This window comes from Schistocerca americana, chromosome 3, assembly GCF_021461395.2.
Source record: "Schistocerca americana isolate TAMUIC-IGC-003095 chromosome 3, iqSchAmer2.1, whole genome shotgun sequence".
Classification (NCBI taxonomy): Eukaryota; Metazoa; Arthropoda; class Insecta; order Orthoptera; family Acrididae; genus Schistocerca; species Schistocerca americana.
Genome location: NC_060121.1, coordinates 704,551,804 through 704,576,544, shown reverse-complemented (window position 1 = coordinate 704,576,544; position 24,741 = coordinate 704,551,804). Strand labels below are relative to the sequence as shown.

Below are 24,741 nucleotides of genomic sequence, written 5' to 3'. Positions count from 1 at the left end.
CACTCCTAAACTTCCCTAAGTCCACGGTTCCCTATGTGATATTGAAGTGGAATCATGAAGGGACACGTACAGGACAAAGGCGTACAGACCGTCTCCGTCTGTTGACTGACAGAGACCACCGACAGTTGAAGAGGGTCGTAATGTGTAATAGGCAGACATCTATCCAGACCACCACACAGGAATTCCGAACTGCATCAGGATCCACTGCAAGAATTATGACAGTTAGGAGGTAGGTCATAAAACTTGGATTTCATGGTCGAGCAGCTGCTCATAAGCCGCCAGTGACGCCGGTAAATGCCAAACGACACCTCGCTTGGTGTAAGGAGCGTAAACACTCCAAACGTTGTGTGGAGTGACGAATCACAGTACACAATGTGGCGTCCGATGGAAGGGTGTATATATGGCGAATGCCCGGTGAACGTCATTTGCCAGCGTATATAGTGCCAACGGTAAAACTCGGAGGCGGTGGTGTTATGGTGTGGTCGTGTTTTTCATGGAGGGGGCTAGCACAGCTTGTTGTTTAGCGTGTTTCTATCACAGCACAGGCCTTGATTGATGTTTTAAGCGACTTATTCCTTCCCCCTGTTGAAGAGCAACTCGGGAATGGCGATCGCATCTTTCAGCACGATCGATCACCTGTCCATAAAGCACGGCCTGTGGCGGAGTGGTTACACGACAGAACATCCCTGTAATAAACTGGCCTGCGTAGAGTCCTCACCTGTATCTTACAGAACACCTTTGGGATGTTTTGGAACGCCGATTTCGTTCCACTCCTCACCGACCAACATCGATACCACTCCTCAGGGCTGCAATCCGTGAAGAATGAGCTGCCATTTCCCAAGAAACCTTCGAGCACTTGATAGAACGTATTCCTGCTAGAGGGGAAGCTGTCATCAAGGTTCAAAAATGGTTCAAATGGCTCTGAGCACTATGGGACTTAACTACTGAGGTCATCAGTCCCCTAGAACTTAGAACTACTTAAACTTAACTAACCTAAGGACATCACACACATCCATGCCCGAGGCAGGATTCGAACCTGCGTCCGTAGCGGTCACGCGGTTCCAAACTGACGCGCTTAGAACCGCATGGCCACACCGGCCGGCTGTCATCAAGGCTATGGGTGGGCCAGCACCATACTGAATTCAAGCATTACCGATGGATGGCGCCACAAACTTGTAAGTCATTTTCAGCCAGGTGTACGGATACTTTTGATCTCATAGTTTTTTTTTTTTACTTGTAAAATGCAATTTACGTTTTGTAAGGATGCGTAATGAACTAACACTGAAGTATGTGCGATTCGAATTGCATGCAAAAAAACAAACGAAGAACAAAGGCAAGTCGTTGACTCCTAGTTTCTCTCTCACGCATACATTTAGGTTTATTTCTCGACCTGTGCTACCAGCACTACCGTTAATCCTATCATTTATTACGTCAGTTACGTACTGTACCAAAACTACCGGAACTACGGTGAGAGTGCAGCTTTGAGCACGTATGTATTCAGCTTGGACGTCTACAGGAATTGTGCCTTTCCGTTCCCGTGAAATGTGAGAAATTTAGAACCTTCTCAATAATATGTTCTATTCGGTCAAGACAGTGTATTGCTTTCCCTTCCATACACTCTGTATTCATCGCCACCCAATAGTTTAAGATCGCTCAGACTCGGTACCAACACTAGAAACAGTCTGTTCGTAATTGTATGCCATATCAGGGAAACTGTCCATTAACCCCCTCTATTTTCATGCTTCGAGGCAATTTCACGTTCTTCATATTGGTTACAAGCATGCTATAGCCCATTCAAAGTAAGTCAGGTTGAGAACAGTGAATTTTGAATGCTTATCATTTGTCGTCTTGGGATTCTGATCATTCGCTTGCCGGCTGTTGTGTCGTGTTGACGGTGAAGTTTGAAGATACAAGTATCGCTTTCCGCAATAGCAGATGGTTCCATACAACAGAATTCATACTCCGAACAGCTCGAATTTATCTGGATGTTCGTGCATCTCAGATGCGGAGTTCATGCAGCTTAGTTTCAACTCTTCTGATAATCGACACATCAGCATAGTATCAGTTCTATGTATTAACATTTTCTCTTGTTAATTTGGAAATACGGGTTGCACAGATGAGGAACTCTGATTCTGTTCTTGTTTCAATCTTCCTAACGATGTCAATCGAAATCCTATGTAATTAACTTCAGAATTTCTTGTTAGTATTCGATGTTTTTGTTGGTTCTTTTTTTGTTTTCCATAAGTCAAATTGCAATAAGGTTCCATGTAGGTTTTGAATTTGAATAAATATTTGGCATCATGATATCAGGTTTTACTTATGGGCCCTGCTTTCTACAGCTTACTCCAAGATTAGTGAATCCTTATTTCACAAATATAATCAGAAATGGCTCTAGACACTATGGGACTTAACATCTGAGGTCATCAGTCCCCTAGACTTAGAACTACTTAAACCTAACTAACCTAAGGACATCACACTCATCCATGCCCGAGGTAGGATTCGGACCTGCAACCGTAGCAGCAGCGCGGTTCTGGATTGAAGCGCCTAGAACCGCTCGGCTACAACGGCCGGCGTGGGCAAGCTTAGGCAGTAGGTTATTAAAAGTGGATTACGAAGAAGGCCCCTTTGCAAACGGATTATTGCTATTCGTAGCAGTTGAGTCATCTTTATACACTGATGAGACAAAAAGTTACGACCACCTGCTTAATAGCTTGTTTATCCGTCTCTGGAACGAAATATATCACTGGTACTGCATATTTTGGATCCGTCGGTTAGTTGGAAGGAGGAGGTATTGTAAGTAGGAGGAGGTATTGTAAGTAGGTTTTCTTATTGGTAACGCCACGTAGCGCTCTGTGTGAAAATCACTGCCTGTGCTGTGTGCAGTCTGTGGCTAGTTTGCATTGTTCTCTGCCATTGTAGTGTTGGGCAGCTGGATGTTAACAGCGCGCAGCGTTGCGCAGTTGGAGGTGAGCCGCCAGCAGTGGTGGATGTGGGGAGAGAGATGGCGGAATTTTGAGAGCGGACGATCTGGACGTGTCTCATTAAGAAAGAGTAAATTTGTAAGACTGGATGTCATGAACTGATATATATAATATGACTTTTGAACAATATTAAGGTAAATACATTGTTTGTTCTCTATCAAAATCTTTGTTTTGCTAACTGTGCCTATCAGCAGTTAGTGCCTTCAGTAGTTTGAATCTTTAATTTAGCTGGCAGTAGTGGCGCTCGCTGTATTGCAGTAGTTCGAGTAACGAAGATTTTTGTGAGGTACGTGATTTGTGAAACGTATAGGTTAATGTTAGTCAGGGCCATTTTTTTGTAGGGATTTTTGAAAGTCAGATTGCGTTGCGCTAAAAATATTGTGTGTTGGTTTAAGCACATTCATGTATAATTGTTCAAAGGGGATGTTTCAGTATGTGGCATTAGATGTCTACACACAGGTCATGCAGTTCGCGTAAATAACGGACGGCTGATTTGTGGACGTTGTTATGGCGCCCAATAGCAACCCAGATGGGTTCTATAGGTTTTACATCAGGGGAGCTGAGTTGACTATAATGCTCCTCAAATCACTGTAGTGCGTTTGTGGCTGCGAGACGCGGATCATTATGGTGCTGAAAGATGACATTGCCGTCGAAGGGGACATCAAGCTTGAAGGGGAGCAAGCTGTCAGCGTGTCTTTGATTCCTAACAAAGGTCCCATGCAAGAGCAGGAGAATGTCTCCCATAACATAATAATGCCCCCACCAGTGCGTCCACGACGCGACGCACGTTTCGAGCTGCCCCTCATCCCGATGACGGCGTTCGTGGAGACAACCATCGACCTATTGTAGCAAAAATGTGATTCACCTGTAGAGCCGACACGTTGTCATTGATCGATGGTCGAATCCCTGTGGTCCCGTGCCCACTACAACCGTAATCGACTACGTTATTGGGTTAACATGTGGAGACGTAGGGGTGGTCTGCTACGGAGCTCCGTGTTCAGCAATGTACGGCATTGTGCCCTTTCCGCAGAGATGCCACAGGTCACCAGTTATCCTGCTTTACAGAGCAGACGAGCTTCCACACCTCACATTCTGTGAAGAGTCGCGGACGTCCAACCACTTAGCGCCTAGTGATACTTTCACTGTCCTTCAATCTCTTTCCGTAGACGCCCACGACAGTAACAAGTGAACATTCGACCAGCCTCGCAGTTTTCGACATACGCGTTTACAGGTTCTGTGTAATAATAAACTGTTCACTGTCAAAGTCGCTTGTCTCAATGGATTTCCGAATTTGGAGCCCATATCTTAGCTAGGGTGGTCCCTCATCCGTTTCTGCTCCGCTTAAGAGTTTTGTTACCGTGTCAGGTGACACCGAAGCTACAAGGCGGTATCCAGCGTCGCCGTGGGAATTTGTCAAAATGTTTTGGCTTATCGGTGCATGTTCGACTATAAATAACGAGCCGTTTTGTTGCCTTCTCGAAACGGAAGTTTCGGCGTCCATTTGTCGTGAGTGGTGTAAACACCCGGAATTTTCTGGCTGGGCTGAGTCTCAGAACTGGCCATTTCCGCAGAGATGCTGATTTTCGGAACAATTTATGAGTCTTTCTGATGATTCTGCGAGGACACTCTTTTTTTAGTGAAGGTGGCACGTAGTTCGTTTTTGTCAGCCTTTATAGGTTCTGACTTCATCTTTCAGGTTGGGTTAGTCCCTTAATGCCGTGAGAGAAAGTTTTAGTTTGAGTCTGCACGACAGAGAGTCCCTGAGGTTTGTAAATACGTGCTGATTCGAAGGCCAGAGGTTCGAAATGAAGTTGGTATTTCAGTCGATACCGATGTTCCGATTTAAGGATATGCAGACAGATTAGGTGAAGTTAAAGGAGCAGAGTATAAAATTGAATTAACGGACAATATTCCTGTAAGGCATCGCGCATACAGGTGTTGCTCCTAGAATACTTTAAGTCCTGTGAAACAGAGACAATGTGTAAAGAGAAAAAATGGTGCGTCGCTACACGCAGCACCATGTCCAACAAAGTGCGGCGGGCGAATGGTGTGTTCCAAAACAATCGGCTGTTTCCTGTGCTAAAAATATGGTTTGGATGATTGTTATTATAATATTCAAATAGTATTTACGTCAATATTCTCACTAAACATCTGTTATTTTTATGTAATTATACTTAAAAATAATTAAATATCAAGATTTGGTCACATGATTGAAAACGCTCTGTTACTGGCTGAAGCTATGGTGACGTCATAGACTAGGATTAAGACGACGCTCTACGTGTATTATATGAGTGTTGGCCGAGGTTTTGAGGTTTTCACATACTTTTTCTGCAAAAAGTTTAACTATTTTGTGATGGAAAACGCTACAACTCAAAAGGAATTTTGTGAACTCTGATATTGGAAACCTATCGGAATTTGATGCCTTAATGCACCACCCATTTAGGGCTGCGATATGGGAAACTACAGACATTCATTGCTCTCCTCTCTCTGAAACGTCATTAAACTCGCTTAAAAATAAGGAATTCTAGAACTTTTACAAATCGGTACTTATATTGTAACTTTATTGTTGGCTGTCACTCATGAGTTACGACCCACAGCACAATAAAATTGTTCTTACAAGGGAACCTCCCCATCGCAGCCCCCTCAGATTTAGTTATAAGTTGGCACAGTGGATAGGCCTTGAAAAACTGAACACAGATCAATTGCGAAAACAGGAAGAAGTTGTGTGGAACTGTGAAAAAATAAGCAAAATATACAAACTGAGTAGTCCAATGGTAACGTGAGCAGCTGCGGAACGAAAGGTCCTTGGTTCAAATCTGCCATCGAATGAAATGTTTAATTTGTTATTTTCAGTTTATGTGACAAACTCTTATGTTTTCATCACTTTTTTTGGGAGTGATTATCACATCCACAAGAAAACCTAAATCGGGCAAGGTAGAAGAATCTTTTTACCCATTCGCCAAGTGTACAAGTTAGGTGGGCCGACAACATATTCCTGTCATGTGACGCACATGCCGTCACCAGTGTCGTATAGAATATATCAGATGTGTTTTCCTGTGGAGGAATCGGTTGACCTATGACCTTGCGATCAAATGTTATCTGTTCCCATAGGAGAGGCACGTCCTTTCGTCTACTAATCGCACGGTTTTGCGATGCGGTCGCAAAACACAGACACTAAACTTATTACAGTGAACAGAGATGTCAATGAACGAACGGACAGATAATAACCATACAAAAATAAAGAAAGTAAAATTTTCAGTCGAGGGAAGACTGGAACCAAGGACCTCTCGTTCTGCAGCTGCTCACGCTACCACGTGACCACGGCGCTCCTAAGCTCACAATGTCCATTATGAAGCTTATGTGACCCATGGACTACTCAGTTTGTATATTTTGTTTATTTTTTCACAGTTCCACACAACTTCTTCCTGTTTTCTCAATTGATCTGTGTTCAGTTTATCAAGGCCTATCCACTGTGCCAACTTATAACCAAATCTGAGGGGGGTGCGATGGGGAGGTTCCCTTGTTAGCAGTTCTTAGTGCTGATTTCCTTAATAGAAGACACGCAGCCGAAATACAACTGTGAGCAGATGCTCGGTGGAGCAACGGGTAGCGCATCTGACGGAGAATAAAGTGATCACATGTTCGAATCATGAAAGAATCACATATTTTTGAAAGCTTTATACGAAATACGAAAATAATGTTAGCAACAACTGATTGTAGTAGTTGTTTCGGTGGTGCGATGTATTATACATAGCTTCACATTAACCTTAGTCTTAGAAATGTACACCAGAGGATAAATGCATTTACTGGGCGAACAAACAATTCGCTTTTTTGGAAAGCATTTCTACTAATGAAGATATCGCCATACGCCCACAGCACAACGAGATGTAGGGCGATGAGGTTCTCTATACGGAAAGATTTAAGGCATGTACAATATGCGGGTAACGGCTGTGGTGTTTGTAAGTAAATTAACCTCAGTGTCTGAAGCAGACTTACTTCATGTTTATGCAAGAGCACGAAACTTCAAAAGTATAAACAATAAGGATCCTAGGTGGTCAGACAAAGAGAAAAAATACATTGTTTGTAATAAAGTAAAAATTGTGTGGTCACATTAACTGTAAAATCTCTTTTTGAACGTGACGTGTGTGAAGAGCGATTGCAAATGAAAGCGCATGTAAACAGCAACACAGTAACATTCTGTTTCCTATCGGTGTGGTGAAGTTTTGTAGTTGTGACTTGGTTTTCATACCAGAGGACTGTCAAGTCCTTTTACAAATAAGTTAAAATAGTCTTTGTAGTTGGATTCGAACCACCGATCTATTGACATCACATTACAAAGTTCGAGAGTCTACCGCTCTAACAACTTTTTTGTTGTTGATCTCATTTTGTTAGTTATTGTTCGTTGCATTTGTTCGGGGCGGACGTCCCATGACACCCGTTCAAATTCATCGCTGAGCAATTTACTCAGTTTTTTTAATTACAGATAGCAGCTAACCCTCTGACCGAACACGCTGGCCTACCGTGCCAGTGTCGAAGTTGGGTAAAACAACAATTTTCACTAAGAAATTAATTTAGTTGCATGATGCTATACTTTCTTGTAACAGTGGGAATGCAAATCTCGGAGGTAAATTATTATTAACTTCACAGTGCAACGTGTATTTTAATTAAGGTAATGAATTTGTGCGTCAATATGGTGGCAATTTGCCGGTACAGTGTAACCACTTTTTACGCATCTTCTCATTCTCTGGAACACCCGAAAACAACTTTTCGGAGTTTTTGTAGATGTGTTTGTACAGTATGTTACTACACACTACTTGTAACCAATTTTCCGAAACGTAAATTCCAAAACATAGCACCACTATGAATTAGCATTATGATAGAAGGAGCAGTTAGCTATCCAGTGACGTCACATGTATCACATGAGTCGAAAGGAGCGTTTTAGCGGACGTTCAGATGGTTTGAAATTCATTTCCCTTTTTATAAAAGAACACTGAAAATCAAGAGGGAAGAAAGCATGTTAGGAGCATAAAATGACATATTTAATCATTTAAGACAATTTTCAGAAAACAGTCAAATACCCTATGAGCCACCAACGTATTGTAATATGTCGGAAGATCTGCCACAGATCGGCATAATCGCTGTCTCATGTTCTGTGACGTGGACGTGATGTAGACGTCCAACACCTTGTCGCCTATTCGTGATTTCACTGTTCTTCAACCACTTTCCAGGGATGCTCACGACTTCAGCACGCCACCGCCCAGCTACACTGTTCTCTAGATGTTAGTCTCCGGGTTCCAGTCCGCAATACTTTGGCGTTTCCCAAAGTGCTTGTGCCAGTGACACCATTTGCTGCCCCATACAGTTACTATTTAGACCCCCTATTCACCTCTGTTCCGTTTATTTATATGGTTTACTTGCCGTGTTATGGGCCCGCAGTACCATCGGGCGCTTTTGTATCACAGTGGGCGGCGGCCATAATGTTCTGGTAGATCATTATATTTCGGATGCTATGATACCAGAAATTTTTGCACCGAACTCACTTGACCGCCATCTTGTCTTTGTGCCGCTGAGTACGGCCGTGCGGCATTACTGTGGTGTTATGCAAGGATTGTTTGTATAATTATTCCTTGTTGGCAAAGCTGAGTGAGTTTATCATTTCAATCTTCCTGATCTGTAACTGTGGCAAGAGGTTCAGTTGCGTTCGCAGTCATAATGTAATTGATAAGTTAAAACTATAGCCGAAGGAGTCTTGTTCAAGTAACAAAGTAATGATTTCATTCATTACACTACTTACAGTTAATCCTAACGGTTGTTACGTCCATTTTATGCCTTGAGTGATGTGCCAAATTAGAGGGGATCAAACAGTGAGTGATCTGTCCCATCGAATTAGGGAAGGACGCAGAAGGAAGTCGGCCGTGCCTGTTCAAAGGAACCATCCCCGCACTTACGTGAAGTGATTTAGGGAAATCACGGAAAACCTAAATCAGGATGGCCAGACACGGATTTGAACCGTCGTCCTCCCGAATGCGAGTCCAATGCATTAACCACTGCGCCACCTTGATCGGCAGGGTAGATATTTTTTATTTAAGTTTGTCATGGATCTTCCAAGGAGAGGTATCGTAGAGTAATTAATGTTTAAATGAGTTTTGGAGAACTAATTTGGTCATAAAAATCTTTAGCACTCAAGCTTGAACTACCATGCGTGATCCATGGATAATAAGTTGTTTTTATTGACTTGAGCTTTTGTATAATAGCTGTTCTTTTGTTTTAATTGCATGAAACTTTTATGAAATAGAAATGTCGAAGTACAACGTTCGCTCACGCCTCAATCCAGCCTGCCACTTTCCTGTCCCCCTATAATCATGTTCCCTCTTTGTTTAAAAACTCATTCTATTTTATGGCGTATAAGTTATCTTTGCGTTCATCTCGGTAACGAGTGATCTTGCTTGTAAATATTTAGTCTGGTAATTAGTTCCGTAATTTTGATCCAGTTAAATTTATGTTTCACATCATTCAGAGAGTAGCTGTTTGGACCTTCGCCTCGAGTGATCGTGGACTTTGTCTGCTACAACTCAGCAGTTGCGGACTTCGAGTTTTCGTAAATACCATCAAACCTGTGCGACGAAACAAAACAGTGTAAATGAGAATGCTATATTTTTTACTCGACTTTGGTTACAGAAGACCATATATCCAAACGACCAAAGAGCTTACGTCCATTATCTTGTAATCTTTCTTGTTTTAATGACACAGAAATGAACTTTTTTTTATGCGTCTTTTAGCAATTGGGTAAGTAATTTTTTCAGCATGGAAAAGGAATCCTTGCAGGGATACTGTGGAATCTATTGGGCAAAATTTTAAAGTCTAAGGTCTAAACTAACGAACTACTCATTTTTTTGTCTGAATTGAAGCTAGTATCACGATGACGTGTTAAAGGTAACTGGAGGAAGTGGTAACTGCAGGAACCTATAAAGTAGTTGGGTATTGAGGATCATTTATTCGATATACTGGTACATTTCACGAGCACATGGTTACCAAATCTAAAAACAGTCATTTTCTAATACCTTGAAGTTATTTTTGTTCTGTCGTTGCAACTACAAAAATGCGTCATTTTTATCACCAGACGCGTTTCGCTTTGTTGAAGTAAAGCATCATCAGTTGTCTGTAATTAAGTCATTTACATTTTGATTTGCTTTTAGATCGGTTTAATGTCGCCTTGTCAAGGTTGTAATATGCCTAATAAGGGAACGGTTTTCGCGACAGGGATAATTTATTTCGTAAACCAAATGGCAAACTGCTCATTCTTTGCTTAAGAGACAGTTGAGGGTGTAACCATGGTCAAAAGTCTAATCTTATGGAATATAAGGGGCTAAAAGCACGGTGTGTATCACTAGGCACAGTTGTCAGTCTTGCAACCGGCACAATGTTCTATTGTAGGTCCCTTACTTTTACTTGATATATACCAAAGATCTGCACATAAACATGGCAGACGACTGAAAAGAAATTCTCTTTGGAAATAGCACAAATGTTATCGTGAAAGATAAGTAACGTAATATAAGTGATGTAGATAATAGGGTAGTGAGTAATATTAGCACGTGGCTTTCAGAGAATAGATTATCGCATGACTACAACCAGACATAGTACATGCAGTTTCTGACTCGGAATCTTGTGAAAGGGAAATTTTATTATCTCAATATGGGTCAAATAGTGATTATAGTCGATAATTTTAGATGTTTTGTAGTGAGGGTAGATGGAAGACTCTCTTGTAACTGCAACGTCCAAGATCTTGTGTATAAACTGAATGATACTAACTTCGATAAGAATTACCTCCACTGTCTCTGAGATTGAAACGCGAAGACTTGTGTTTCGCTTACTTTATTATGTCTCATGGCGTTACATTTTGCGGCAGCCAAAAATATTTTTACTCCAGTAAAGGGCGATCAGATCTGTGATGTCACTCCACGAACGTCGTATAGGCCATTGTACAGAAGTCTCTGAATACTATGCCATCTCTGTACGTATATTTCATAACGGAATTTGTTGTAGACAATACTGACTCATTCATCAGGAACTAGAACATTCATTCAGCGAGAATTTGATAGGAAAATGATTTCTACTTGGATAATCTTTGCTCAAGCATTATGCAGAAAGGTGTGCGCTATTCAGGAGGTTTCACTTCCAACGCACTTCCAGCAGAACTAGAGAAAAAAAAAACCTAAGTGATAACTCCCAAATATTCAAATCCAAGTTGAAATGTTTTCTGTGGCACACTTCATCTGCACAGGAGCTACTAACATTAGTTGAGCACTCCGTTACTCGATTACTCACAATTTTTGTCGTTTTTTTAATTATTTCGTTTTTTGTCGTGAATTCACGGCACAGAGCAAGATCCGTGCCGTTCAGCACGTGGCGCGAAGGCTGATGCAGTTGTATCGCCTTTTACGAGAGGCCGTTGGTATCAAGTGCAATGCCGGGCCAGCGCCACTCAGAAACAACGAACGAAAACCCGTTGTCGCTCAAAGCGAATGTGTTGTTGTTCGATACAGCAGCAAGGGCTTGGAGAGGCCCCTGATGATCTAAGTGGTGTTTCGAAGCTGACAATACAAGCTCACCGTCCAGAGAGCTAGACGTACGGGACGTCCGGGGTAGTCTCGATGTCCGAAAGCCTCTTCATTGCTGTTCCTGGAGAGCACGGACTGGGGCGGGGTCTTGGGCTTTGTGTGTGCTCATTGTGTAGATTACTTCAGAACGGTCAGTGCAAGTTGTTTCTAGGTCTGCCTGCTAAACGGACGAGCAAGAACCTACAGGTATTGTATTTATTGTATGTTAACCGGGACCTAGAAACGACGGAGAGGCTCCGTCCCCGCCGCAGCCGCAGTGGTCCACAAACCCAGGACGAGTACCGCAGTCCACTTCACGCCTCCGGCACCCCACACCGAACCCAGGGTTATTGTGCGATTCGGCCCCCGGTGGGCCTCCCATGTTTGCGTAGTAGAGTAATGGTGGTGTACACGTACGTGGAGAACTTCTTTGCGCAGCAATCACCGACATAGTGTAACTGAGACGGAATAAGGGGAACCAGCCCCATTCACCGAGGCAGATGGAAAACCGCCTAAAAACCATCCACAGACTGGCCGGTTCACCGGACCTCGACATAAATCCGCCGGGTGGATTAGTGACGGGGACCAGGCGCTCCTTCCAGCCCGGAAAGCCGTGCGTTAGACCGCACGGCCAACCAGGCGGTCTGCCTACAGGTAATAGAATAGGCACTATTGCCACGTAGCATATACGGGCAGCGGGTCTATGCAAAATTGTGCATGTTCTTATAGAGCTTTTAACTGATTTTGTGTGTGATGTGGTTACACCCGTTTTTCAATCTCCTGGATAACATTACGTGCAGTCCATGCAGCAGTATTGAGTGAAGCTACAATTGCATCCGGAATATAAAGTAGTTCTGGGAACAGATTAGTTAATTCTGATGCTCATTTCCTTGTTTCATTGTGTGATTCTTGCGAGCACGACAAATCTTTCTATGCATTTGATCTTTACCGGTATACTTAAATTTACTGCTCTTGTACCACGAGGATTTATCATTTATGACCAAGTTTCACTTAGTCATTCTGAATTCTAAGTATTTGGTTAGGCCTAGTGTAAGTGAATTCTGTAGTTTTTATATTATTGGTATTGTTCTTTTTCTTTCTAGATCCTGTTCTCTCAGTCTGGGTTTTTATTATTCAGAGACTGGTTCTGGTCGTTCCGCATTATTTGGGAATCGTTTTATGCTGTTGCTGAATACATGACTTGAAATTTGCTGTTCTTGTGTATTGGTTAAAGGTGTACTTTAAGCTTCCATGTTTATAGTCAACTGTGTTACCTGTTCCAAAATATTTTTTTTGCCTTTCATTTGTAAATAAATTGCATATTCCGGTTACATAGGTATACGCCACTGCAACCTCCAGTCACTTCCACTCTTCAGCTTAGGTTGCAGCTAGTCCTATCGTACCAATCGACATTTCTTTTTTAAATCGGCATTCTACAAATTATGTCCTGTGACGATCGGGCACTAAAATAAATTCAGTGGTGACAAGTTGAAATTTTTGACGGCCTAGCAATCGAAACCGGATTTCTTGATTTACCCGAGCGGTCGCCTTAATCGCTTCGGCTATCCAAGCACGCTTCCCGTCTAACCCAAATTCCCAACTTGTCTCACACGACATACCTATCGTATGGTCCATTACTCTAATTTTTGCACGCATCCCCACGCTGATACCCCCGAAAGGTCGGACGAAGAGTGCTTCTGCACTGAATGATCATTAATTGTCGTGAAGGTAGTCTCTGTTCTTCCTGACATGTGTATATGCACGGATATCGCCTTGATGGCAATTAATGATCATTCAATGCAGATGTGCTCTTCGTCCTGCCTCTTGTGGCCATCAGCATGAAGTTGTGAGCGATGAGGGTAATGGACAGGCGAAGCTTCGTATGTAGTGTGGGACAAGTTGAAAATTTGGGGTAGACGCGAAGCGCGGTCGGATACCTGAAGCGGTTAAGGTGACAGCCCGCTTAAATCGGGAAATCCGGGCTCGAGTCCAGATCAAGCACAAAGTTTCACTTTTTGCCATTAAAAGTACTGTAAGAGGTCCATGACTAAGGAATTTATTGCTCGCGCACTCGAGCAGATGTAATTTCGATGGATTGTTCACGTGCTGCATGCGATATGTAAGCTATAAGAGAATCTCTGACCAGAGAGCAGTTTTGGGTGCAGTAAGAGCAGTGTCAGTAGGAGTAAGTAGTAGCTAGCAGTCTGGTGTATGGAGCTGGCTGGGCCGGTCGTGGGGAGCGATGGCGGCGCCTGAGCTATATAATGCAAGGTAAAAGCAGCCGCGCGCATGTGTATTTTGTTACAACAAAATTTGTACTATTGTTATATCAAGTCCCATGTAAATGTTTTAAAAAAATCTTTTAATAATAATCTTTTTTATAAAATTAACTTTTGACAATCATTCATCTGAATTTAAAGAATTTACTAATTTCTGCAATCCATGGTCATCCCGATTATCGTAAAGAAAAATCAGTTGTTTCTTTTTATACATGAAAAATCTAGCGGCCAGCATTGCACTGGGCTGTGCCAGAAAAATTTCTTATAGGAGCAGACATACAGGGTGAAAAGTATTTAAACCGACAAACTCTGGGAGGTTGTAGGGGACATCAAAACAAATATTTTTCCTAATATCATTTTTTCCTATGAGGATTATTTAAACCGGTGGAGGCCGTATTACGCTCTTCAGGTGTTAGAGGGTGTATTACGCTCTTCAGTTGTAGGCAACTGCTGTCCAGCAGTGTAGTAGTGCATTGTCTCTGTTTACTAATGGAGCGAAACACCTGGAGTGAGTACACTGATATAGTTGGTGCGTACTACGTAGTGCACCACAACGGACAATCTACACAGCGGGTTTATCAACAATGATATCCTAATCGCCGAATCCCGCATCATACGACCTTTGCTGCTGTGTACCAACGTCTGCGTGAGACCGGATCATTTAGCAGATTACCTGGACAGGGACGCCGTCGCGCGGTAAGAAAGCCGCAATTTGAGGAAGCTATCTTGCAGCATGTGGAGCGGCATCCTTCAATTAGCGCTCGTGCAATTGCACGTAAGATGAGGACGACTCAGACGAATTTAAGAACAGTCCTTCGAGAGCAATTGTTACGTCCATTTCACTTACAGCGTGTCCAAAACCTGGAACCAGTTGATTATCCACTAAGAGCACAGTTTTCGCAGTGGTACCTGGAACAGTGTGAAACGTATCCTACATTTCCATCCTCTGTTTTGTTTACCGATGAAGCAACGTTCTGGCGCCATGGAGTCTTCAACATGCACAATTCGCATGTTTGGAGTGAGGATAACCCACATGCCACAGTTACTAGCGCTCATCAAGTGCGGTTCTTCGATAATGTGTCGGTCGGTGTTGTTGGGGACTGTTTAATTGGGCCGTACCTGCTACCTAGGCCATTAAACGGCAGGCACTATTACAAGTTTCTGGCCAGGGCATTGCCAGAATTGCTGGAAGATGTCCGGCTCCCTACAAGACAACGCATGTGGTTCCAACATTACGGGCGCCGGCATATTTCAGTCGTCGTGTGCGTCGATTCCTGGACCGACGGTTCCCAGAAACGTGGATTGGTAGAGGTGGTCCTGTACCATGGCCTGCTCGATCCCCAATATGTCCCCTCTGGACATTTTTGCGTGGGGAGAGATGCGCAACCTTGTTTACGCAACCTCTGTTGTATCAGAAGAGGATCTGGTTGCTTGGATAGTAGCAGCAGCAGGAACAATTCAGTATACTCCTGGGGTTTTTGCCCGTGTCAGACAGAACATGATCCGACGGTGTAACCTTTGTTTATGTGTCAATGGAGGAATTTTTAAAAATCTACTGTAATTGAAATTGGGTTGTGTTAATGTGTTGTCTCTTGGTCATAAAAAATTGGAAAAGTGTTTGTTGGTTTAATTAATCTGCCGCCAGAGAAATCTTCCTCTGCCGGTTTAAATACTTCTCATAGAAAAAAATGACATTGGAGAAAAATATTTGTTTTGATGTCCGCTACAGCCTCCCAGAGTTTGGCGGTTTAAATACTTTTCACCCTGTATACGCGTTATCCGGCGACTTCATTGAGGTAAGAATTTTCAATTTATTCAGTATGGTCTTTCAGGGTCTTGACTCAGCTCTGCTGACGTCCAAATTTATCAGTTTAGATTCACAATTAGTTAATTATTGAAAGGTTATATATGAGCCCCTTTTTATTGGGAGGTTAGTTACATTTTTATTGCGAGTTTATGGAATAGTAAACTGTTGGGAGGTTACACTGAATGTGAATGATATACAAAATTTTTTTCTGATGCGAGGTTACAGTACTTAAATGTCCGATTAAACACTTGTATAAATACGTAAGGCTTTCAGTGTGGGCTTATAGATGTCTACACAAAACACGAATCATTTCGAACAGGAGGAGTTCAGCAACCACCGTGAATGAGTCGCAGAGGCGACGCAGGCGTGCAGTGGACCTACCGGTGAGCAGGGCGACGGTGAAGGCGATCACGAGCGAGAGCAGCGCGGCGGGCCCGCTCCAGTCCTCGGCGGCCAGCCCCAGCAGCAGCAGCACGCCCAGCGCCCAGTGCGAGCCCACGCCTGCGCACGCGCCCCACACCTGCCGCACCTCCATCCTGCAACACGGCCGCCGTCACCACTCAGCACGCACGCAGCAGCGAAAAAATTATCTCGTGTCTCCGGCCGCGTCATGCGGCTTAAAAACAACGAGCTTTCGACCGACCGCCATCATCAAGTAGCGACTGTAGTCTGGTTGCTGCTGCAGTACTCCCATAGCGGCGCTACCACTTGTGACGTCACTGATGACGATTCCTATAAGGTACAGTTGCTTATCTATAAAGACGGCGGTCTGCTGCAAGGCACGCCTTGGGACACGGGCATTGGAAGCTTGAAATGGAGAAGACGGTCTCGTGACCAAAACATTACCTTATACGGCGCTGGACTGGGCACCACTGACGTCACAGTCGGTCACGGTGCTTTATAAGGGCGACAGTAGCAACAATACAGCAGTCACTATTTGACAATGGCTCGTAGATTTTAAACAACTTCAAGTGGCGCTAAGTCAGAGACAATTTGATCACTATAAACCTACGTTGGCGAGGGAAAAAACTGTATGAGAAGAAAGAGATATATGTTGTTGTGGTCTTCAGTCCTGAGACTGGTTTGACGCAGCTCTCCATGCTACTCTATCCTGTGCATGCTTCTTCATTTCCCAGTACCTACTGCAACCTACATCCTTCTGAATCTTCTTGGAGTATTCATCTCTTGGTCTCCCTCTACAATTTTTACCCGCCACGCAGCCCTCCAGTACTAAATTAGTGATCCCTTGATGCCTCGGAACATGTCCTACCTATCGATCCCTCCTTCTAGTCTACATCTACATCTACATCTACATTTATACTCCGCAAGCCACCCAACGGTGTGTGGCGGAGGGCACTTTACGTGCCACTGTCATTACCTCCCTTTCCTTTTCCAGTCGCGTATGGTTCGCGGGAAGAACGACTGTCTGAAAGCCTCCGTGCGCGCTCTAATCTCTCTAATTTTACATTCGTGATCTCCTCGGGAGGTATAAGTAGGGGGAAGCAATATATTCGATACCTCATCCAGAAACGCACCCTCTCGAAACCTGGCGAGCAAGCTACACCGCGATGCAGAGCGCCTCTCTTGCAGAGTCTGCCACTTGAGTTTGTTAAACATCTCCGTAACGCTATCACCGTTACCAAATAATCCTGTGACAAAACGCGCCGCTCTTCTTTGGATCTTCTCTATCTCCTCCGTCGACCCGATCTGGTACGGATCCCACACTGATGAGCAATACTCAAGTATAGGTCGAACGAGTGTTTTGTAAGCCAGCTCCTTTGTTGATGGACTACATTTTCTAAGGACTCTCCCAATGAATCTCAACCTGGTACCCGCCTTACCAACAATTAATTTTATATGATCATTCCACTTCAAATCGTTCCGCACGCATACTCCCAGATATTTTACAGAATTAACTGCTACCAGTGCTTGTTCCGCTATCATATAATCATACAATAAAGGATCCTTTTTTCTATGTATTCGCAATACATTACATTTGTCTATGTTAAGGGTCAGTTGCCACTCCCTGCACCAAGTGCCTATCCGCTGCAGATCTTCCTGTATTTCGCTACAATTTTCTAATGCAGCAACTTCTCTGTATACCACAGCATCATCCGCGAAAAGCCGCATGGAACTTCCGACACTATCTACTAAGTCATTTATATATATTGTGAAAAGCAATGGTCCCATAACACTCCCCTGTGGCACGCCAGAGGTTACTTTAACGTCTGTAGACGTCTCTCCATTGATAACAACATGCTGTGTTCTGTTTGCTAAAAACTCTTCAATCCAGCCACACAGCTGGTCTGATATTCCGTAGGCTCTTACTTTGTTTATCAGGCGACAGTGCGGAACTGTATCGAACGCCTACCGGAAGTCAAGAAAAATAGCATCTACCTGGGAGCCTGTATCTAATATTTTCTGGGTCTCATGAACAAATAAAGCGAGTTGGGTCTCACACGATCGCTGTTTCCGGAATCCATGTTGATTCCTACATAGTAGATTCTGGCTTTCCAAAAACGACATGATACTCGAGCAAAAAACATGTTCTAAAATTCTACAACAAATCGACGTCAGAGATATAGGTCTATAGTTTTGCGCATCTGCTCGACGACCCTTCTTGAAGACTGGGACTACCTGTGCTCTTTCCCAATCATTTGGAACCTTCCGTTCCTCTAGAGACTTGCGGTACACGGCTGTTAGAAGGGCGGCAAGTTCTTTCGCGTACTTGCCTTGTGCCACAAACTTCCCTTCTCCCCAATCCCATTCAATACCTCCTCATTAGTTATGTGATCTACCCATCTAATTTTCAGCGTTCTTCTGTAACACCGCATTTCGAAAGCTTCTATTCTCTTCTTGTATAAACTGTTTATCGTCCATGTTTCACTTCCATACATGGGTACACTCCAAACAAATACTTTCAGAAACGACTTCCTGACGCTTTAATCTATAGTCGATGTTAACAAATTTCTCTTCTTCAGAAACGCTTTCCTTGCCATTGCCAGTCTACATTTCATATCCTCTCTACTTCGACCATCAACAGCTATTTTGCTCCCCAAATAGCAAAACTCCTTTACTACTTTAAGTGTCTCATTTCCTAATTTAATTCCCTCAGCATCACCCGACTTAATTTGACTACATTCCATTACTCACGTTGTGCTTTTGTTGATGTTCATCTTATATCCTCCTTTCAATACACTATCCATTCCGTTCAACTGCTCTTCCAAGTTCTTTGCTGTCTCTGACAGAATTACAATGTCATCGGCGAACCTCAAAGTTTTTATTTCTTCTCCACGGATTTTAATACCTACTCAGAATTTTTCTTTTGTTTCCTTTACTGCTTGTTCAATATACAGATTGAATAACATCGGGAAGAGGCAACAACCCTGTCTCACTCCCTTCCCAACCACTGCTTCCCTTTCCTGTCCCCCGACTCTTGTAACTGCCATATGGTTTCTGTACAAATTGTAAATAGCCTTTCGCTCCCTGTATTTTACCCCTGCCACCTTCAGAATTTGAAAGAGAGTATTCCAGACAACATTGTCAAAAGCTTTGTCTAGGTTTACAAATTCTAGAAATGTAGGTTTGTCTTTCCTTAATCTAGCTTCTAAGATAAGTCTTAAGGTCAGTATTGCATCACGCGTTCCAATATTGCTGCGGAATCCAAACTGATCTTCCCCGAGGTCGGCTTCTACTAGTTTTTCCATTCGTCTGCAAAGAATTCGCGTTAGTATTTTGCAGCCGTGACTTATTAAACTGATAGTTCGGTAATATTTACGTCTCTCAATACCTGCTTTCTTTGGGATTGGAATTATTATATTCTTTTTGAAGTTTGAGGGTATTTCACCTGTCTCATACATCTTGCTCACCAGATGGTAGAGTTTTGTCAGGACTGGCTCTCCCAAGGCTGTCAGAGACAGAGACATATATGCAGCAAATATTTGAGGAGGTAAGATGTAAGTGCTACTCTGAGCTGATTCTCTTAACGCAGGAGAAGAATTCAGGGCAGACCGCATCAAACCAGTTAGAAGACTGCCGATTGAAAAAAAAATTCACCAAGCTTAACTGCACTGTGAGACAGAATGATAACCTTGTTATTTACGAAAATAACAAGTTTATCCTTCTGTCTGGCAGTACATGTGACTCCCACGTTGAGAGCGACCGTGTCGAGGCACTTTCGAAAGCAGGCTGGCGCTAGCAGTCAATTGAGCTTCGTGTCTCTATCAGGGGTGCTTATCAACAACTGAAACCCTATCGCTGGCTTCCTTCAACGAAGGAGAATATGCATGTTAGCGCTGCAGACACAGTGAGAAGTATGGCGTCATCAAACTGAGTCATGATGTTAAAAAGTTCTTGAATATTTGTATCACGTCATTCTTGAGGAATTTTCTGATTCGACGGTTCTGCCGTCTTACTGAGACCTCTTTTCGGGAAGTAACTGGACAGTAAGCATGCACCCCTTCCCGGAAGGATGGCCAAGACGAAGACCGAAAGATCGGATCGGAAGATTCCGCAATTATAACACTATACCAATAGCCCAGAAGTTTCCAACAACAGCGGCCCAGGAATGGTGTCACAATCATAGTTCTCATACGGTGTCTCTCGTCTGAAATCCATCCCACACTGTCGCCTCTTGCCAGCAGCAATCGCATACCCCCTCTGTTGTGTACCCCGTCCTCAGATCTGCCTCAATCTATGTTTTCGACCTAAAGATTATGTTGATCCCGTGGTTTGTCGCCACCTGTTCCACGCCATCCATGATGCTTATCCTGGTTCAGAAGTAAATACGCTGGGAGCCTTACGGTCGACATACGAACCAGTTTGGCCCACACACATGCAGGATACAGTGGACTTTGCTCCCTACCGACTGGATTCAGTATATTCTTTGCAAAAATGGTGGCCATCGCTCGAGCACTCAGTCCCGTTCGTTTTGCATCAGCCAGACATTCTCAATCGTCAGTGACTCTGTGAACAGTCTTCAGGCAATCGATCAGTGCGACCCTCGATACACATGCTTGTGACCATCCAGGATCTCCTCTCTGACCTCCATCAAGCTGAACAGTCCGTCATCTTCGTCTGTGCCCCAGGTCACGTTGGAATCCCTGGGAACGAACATGCTGCCATTGTTTTCGAAAGGAGAAGTTCTGGGATCCAGAACGTGTTCGACACGCAGTAGTAACATGCCGGGAAGTTTCAAAATCGCTTCTGGAACCACCCAACCTCTACGGCCGCAGGTTCGAATCCTGCCTCGGGCATGGATGTGTGTGATGTCCTTAGGTTGGTTAGGTTTAAGTAGTTCTAAGTTCTAGGGGACTGATGACCTCAGCAGTTAAGTCCCATAGTGCTCAGAGCCATTTGAACCATTTCTTTTTTCAAAACCGCTCACATTTTCCTGCGAGGTTCATTCTCGAATCTCATCCATTTATTTTTTTCCGGGTCTATCCCACATGACTCTGTCTGTCGCTGACCAACATTCAGTTTTTAATGGTTTTCTCAACAAGACGTCCACGTCACACGGTTAAATCCCGAAGCTGCTAATACACACTGTATCAGACTTTTCGTTTCTGACACACTAGACCAAAAATACTCCAGACCACTTTTACCCTTCCTCTGAAAAAAAAAATGGTTCAAATGGCTCTGAACACTACGGGACTTAACATCTGAGGTCATCTGTCCCCTAGAACTTAGAACTAATTAAACCTAACTAACCTAAGGACATCACACACATCCATGCCCGAGGCAGGATTCGAACCTGCGACCGTAGCGTTAACGCGGTTCCAGCCTGAAACGCCTAGAACCGCTCGGCCACACCGGCCGGCACTCTTCTTCTGCCATCTTCCTGTGCATCCAGCAGCCGTTTGCAACTGCCCCAAACACGAAAGCCAGTATTTCACTGTAAACTGGTGTTAACTGATATAGGGAAAATATTTTTAAAAATTTCCATATACATTATTAGTTACATTCTTAGTAAACTATATTCATTGTTATTAAATTTAAGGCACCATGTAACAATACTCAGGTAAGTCATACATTCACAGACTGTAACCTGACTCGTTCCTCGTCATTTAGGCAAAAATAGCACGAATGATCTGAGGAAAATATAATTGCTTAATGCAAGTGGTTTGGCATCGCGACATTCAATAAAGCTTCTTAAAAAAGTATCCTCAGTTTGAGCGAGATAGAGCAGTGTTTGTTCTTCAAGTGCAGTAATGATGAAATTAAAGACCAGGAATCTGACGCAAGCTTCTAACAAGTAATGGTACGGCTTCTGGAATATATCACTTAAATATGTAAGAGAAATGGTACAGAACGTCATTACGTAGAAAGCAAGACGTGCATTAGAGCTACAGATGATTAATGGAAGACCTACAGCAGTTAGAAGCGATCTGAGAAAGTGCGGTGTATTTTTAAAGGAAACCGTACAAATGCGCTACTTCCACCAACTGCTCCTTCGTTCGGGTTCCTCACAGAACACATGTGATGGTAACTAATTCAGAGACATGTCAATACCATCGAAACAGTTCGGTACAGTTCATATTACATGTAACGGAGAAGTTCGACGAATTTAAATGGGAATGTCTGCAAGACAGTATTCTCATGAAGTTCAGTTAGGTAGCTACAGAGAATGAATATTCGACGGAGATTGTGCAACGATCCTGTTGCTATTGCCTTACATACTTCATAGACACCACGATTCCGATGCTAGTGTCCTCTGTATATCATAGGAACCACGAGAACAATGCGAGAAAGATTAAGGCTGATATTTACCTCTTCGTTTCAGAGTAACACCTCCTAACCTACGTACTCAATCATTACTCATATTACATGGCAGACACACTATTCATCTGATCCACCGAGGACACAGAGGATAATACGACTGCAGGGACTTATCTCTGGCACGCCTCCCGTGAGACCCACATTCCCAAATTATTGTCCCGAACTATATTCATAGCGCCCCTGCCCATTATACTCATTACTCGAGGCTTTTTGCCGATTCCCGTAAGAGTTCGGGCACTGTTTGTGCATCTGCACAGAAGAAGATGGTCAAATGGCAAGTGAGCCTTATATATATATATATAGGGTGAGTCACCTAACGTTACCGCTGGATATATTTCGTAAACAACATCAAATACTGACGAACCGATTCCACAGACCGAACGTGAGGAGAGGGACTAGTGTAATTGTTTAATACAAACCATACAAAAATGCACGGAAGTATGTTTTTTAACACAAACCTACGTTTTTTTAAATGGAACCACGTTAGTTTTGTTAGCACATCTGAACATATAAACAAATACGTAATCAGTGCCGTTTGTTGCATTGTAAAATGTTAATTACATCCGGAGATATTGTAACCTAAAGTTGACGCTTGAAACCTCCGACGTTCAGTTGCGTGTTGTAACAAACACGGGCCACGGTCGGCGAGCAGTATCTGCAGGGACATGTTTACGATGACCACTGTGTTGACGAGTGTGGCTATAGTGCACTGTTGTGGTTTGGTCTAGCTGTCGCAGTGTCCGCATATAGCGCTTGCTGCTATTGTTATTCTGCATGCAGACCAACTGTAATACACCGTGTTACTAGACGTCTGTGATAGTGTAGCGTTGTAAGAACTGTGACCATGGTGTATTCTAACTCTGAAAAGGCGGAGATGATACTCATCTATGGCGAGTGTCGACGAAATGCAGCTGAAGCCTGCAGGGTGTATGCAGAACGGTACCCGGACAGAGAGTATCCAACGTGCCGCACATTGCAAAACATCTACCGCCAACTGTATGCAACAGATATGGTCGTAGCACGCAAACGGGTCCGTAACAGGCCCGCCACAGGAGAAGCGGGTGCAGTTGGTGTGTTAGCTGCTGTTGCCTTGAACCCACACATGAGTACACGGGACATTGCGAGAGCCGGTGGACTGAGTCAAAATAGTGTTATGCGCATACTGCATCGTCACCGCTTTCACCCGTTTCATGTGTCGCTACATCAGCAATTACATGGTGATGACTTTAATCATCGAGTGCAATTCTGTCAATGGGCATTAACAGAGAATGCGTTGCAGTTCTACCTGTTTACCGATGAAATGGGTTTCACAAACCACGGGGCAGTGAATCTACGGAACATGCATTACTGGTCCGTGGAAAATCTTCGCTGGCTCAGACGGGTAGAGCGACAGCGACCGTGGACTGTAAATGTATGGTGCGGAATCATTGGCGACCATCTCATTGGTCCTCACTTCATTGCAGGGGCCCAAACAGCTGCAACATACATCGCGTTTCTACAGAATGATCTGCCAACGTTGCTCGAAAATGTCCCACTGGAAACGCGTCGACGTATGTGGTATCAGCATGATGGTGCACCTGCACATTCCGCAATTAACACTAGGCTGACCCTTGACAGGATGTTCGACGGGCGTTTCATAGGACGTGGAGGACGCATAATTTGGCCAGCCCGTTCTCCTGATCTTACACCTCTCAACTTCTTTCTGTGGGGTACGTTAAAGGAGAATGTGCACCGTGATGTGCCTACAACCCCAGAGGATATGAAACAACGTATTGTGGCAGCCTGCGGCGACATTACACCAGATGTACTGCGGCGTGTACGACATTCATTACGCCAGAGATTGCAATTGTGTGCAGCAAATGATGATCACCACATTGAACATCTATTGGCCTGACATGTCGGGACACACTCTATTCCACTCCGTAATTGAAAACGGAAACCACGTGTGTACGTGTACCTAACCCCTCATGGTAATGTACATGTGTGTCAGTGAAAAAGACCAATAAAAAGGTGTTAGCATGTGGATGTAATGTGCTGTTCCAGTCTCTTCTGTACCTTAGGTCCATCACCGTTCCCTTTGGATCCCTGCGTAATTCGGTGCTCTCCGATACACACGATCGAACAGCGGAGGAGTGGTACTCAAGCGTCAACTTTAGGTTTCAATATCTCCGGATGTAATTAACATTTTACAATGCAACAAACGGCACTGATTACGTATTTGTTTATATGTTCAGATGTGCTAACAGAACTAACAGGGTTCTATTTTAAAAAAACGTAGGTTTGTGTTCAAAAACATACTT

General features: G+C 43.6%; 1 protein-coding gene across 1 annotated transcript in view; it reads right to left on the bottom strand.

Annotated features, from left to right (window-relative positions):
* Positions 1–15,903: 15,903 nt before the first annotated feature.
* LOC124605307 overlaps positions 15,904–24,741 on the bottom strand; it is a 925,143-nt gene continuing 916,305 nt past the window's right edge. Inside the window, exon 4 of the mRNA XM_047136889.1 lies at positions 15,904–16,200. Within this exon, the coding sequence (XP_046992845.1) occupies positions 15,945–16,200 (256 nt within the window). The 3' untranslated portion in view covers positions 15,904–15,944. The remainder of the gene's footprint in view (positions 16,201–24,741) is intronic.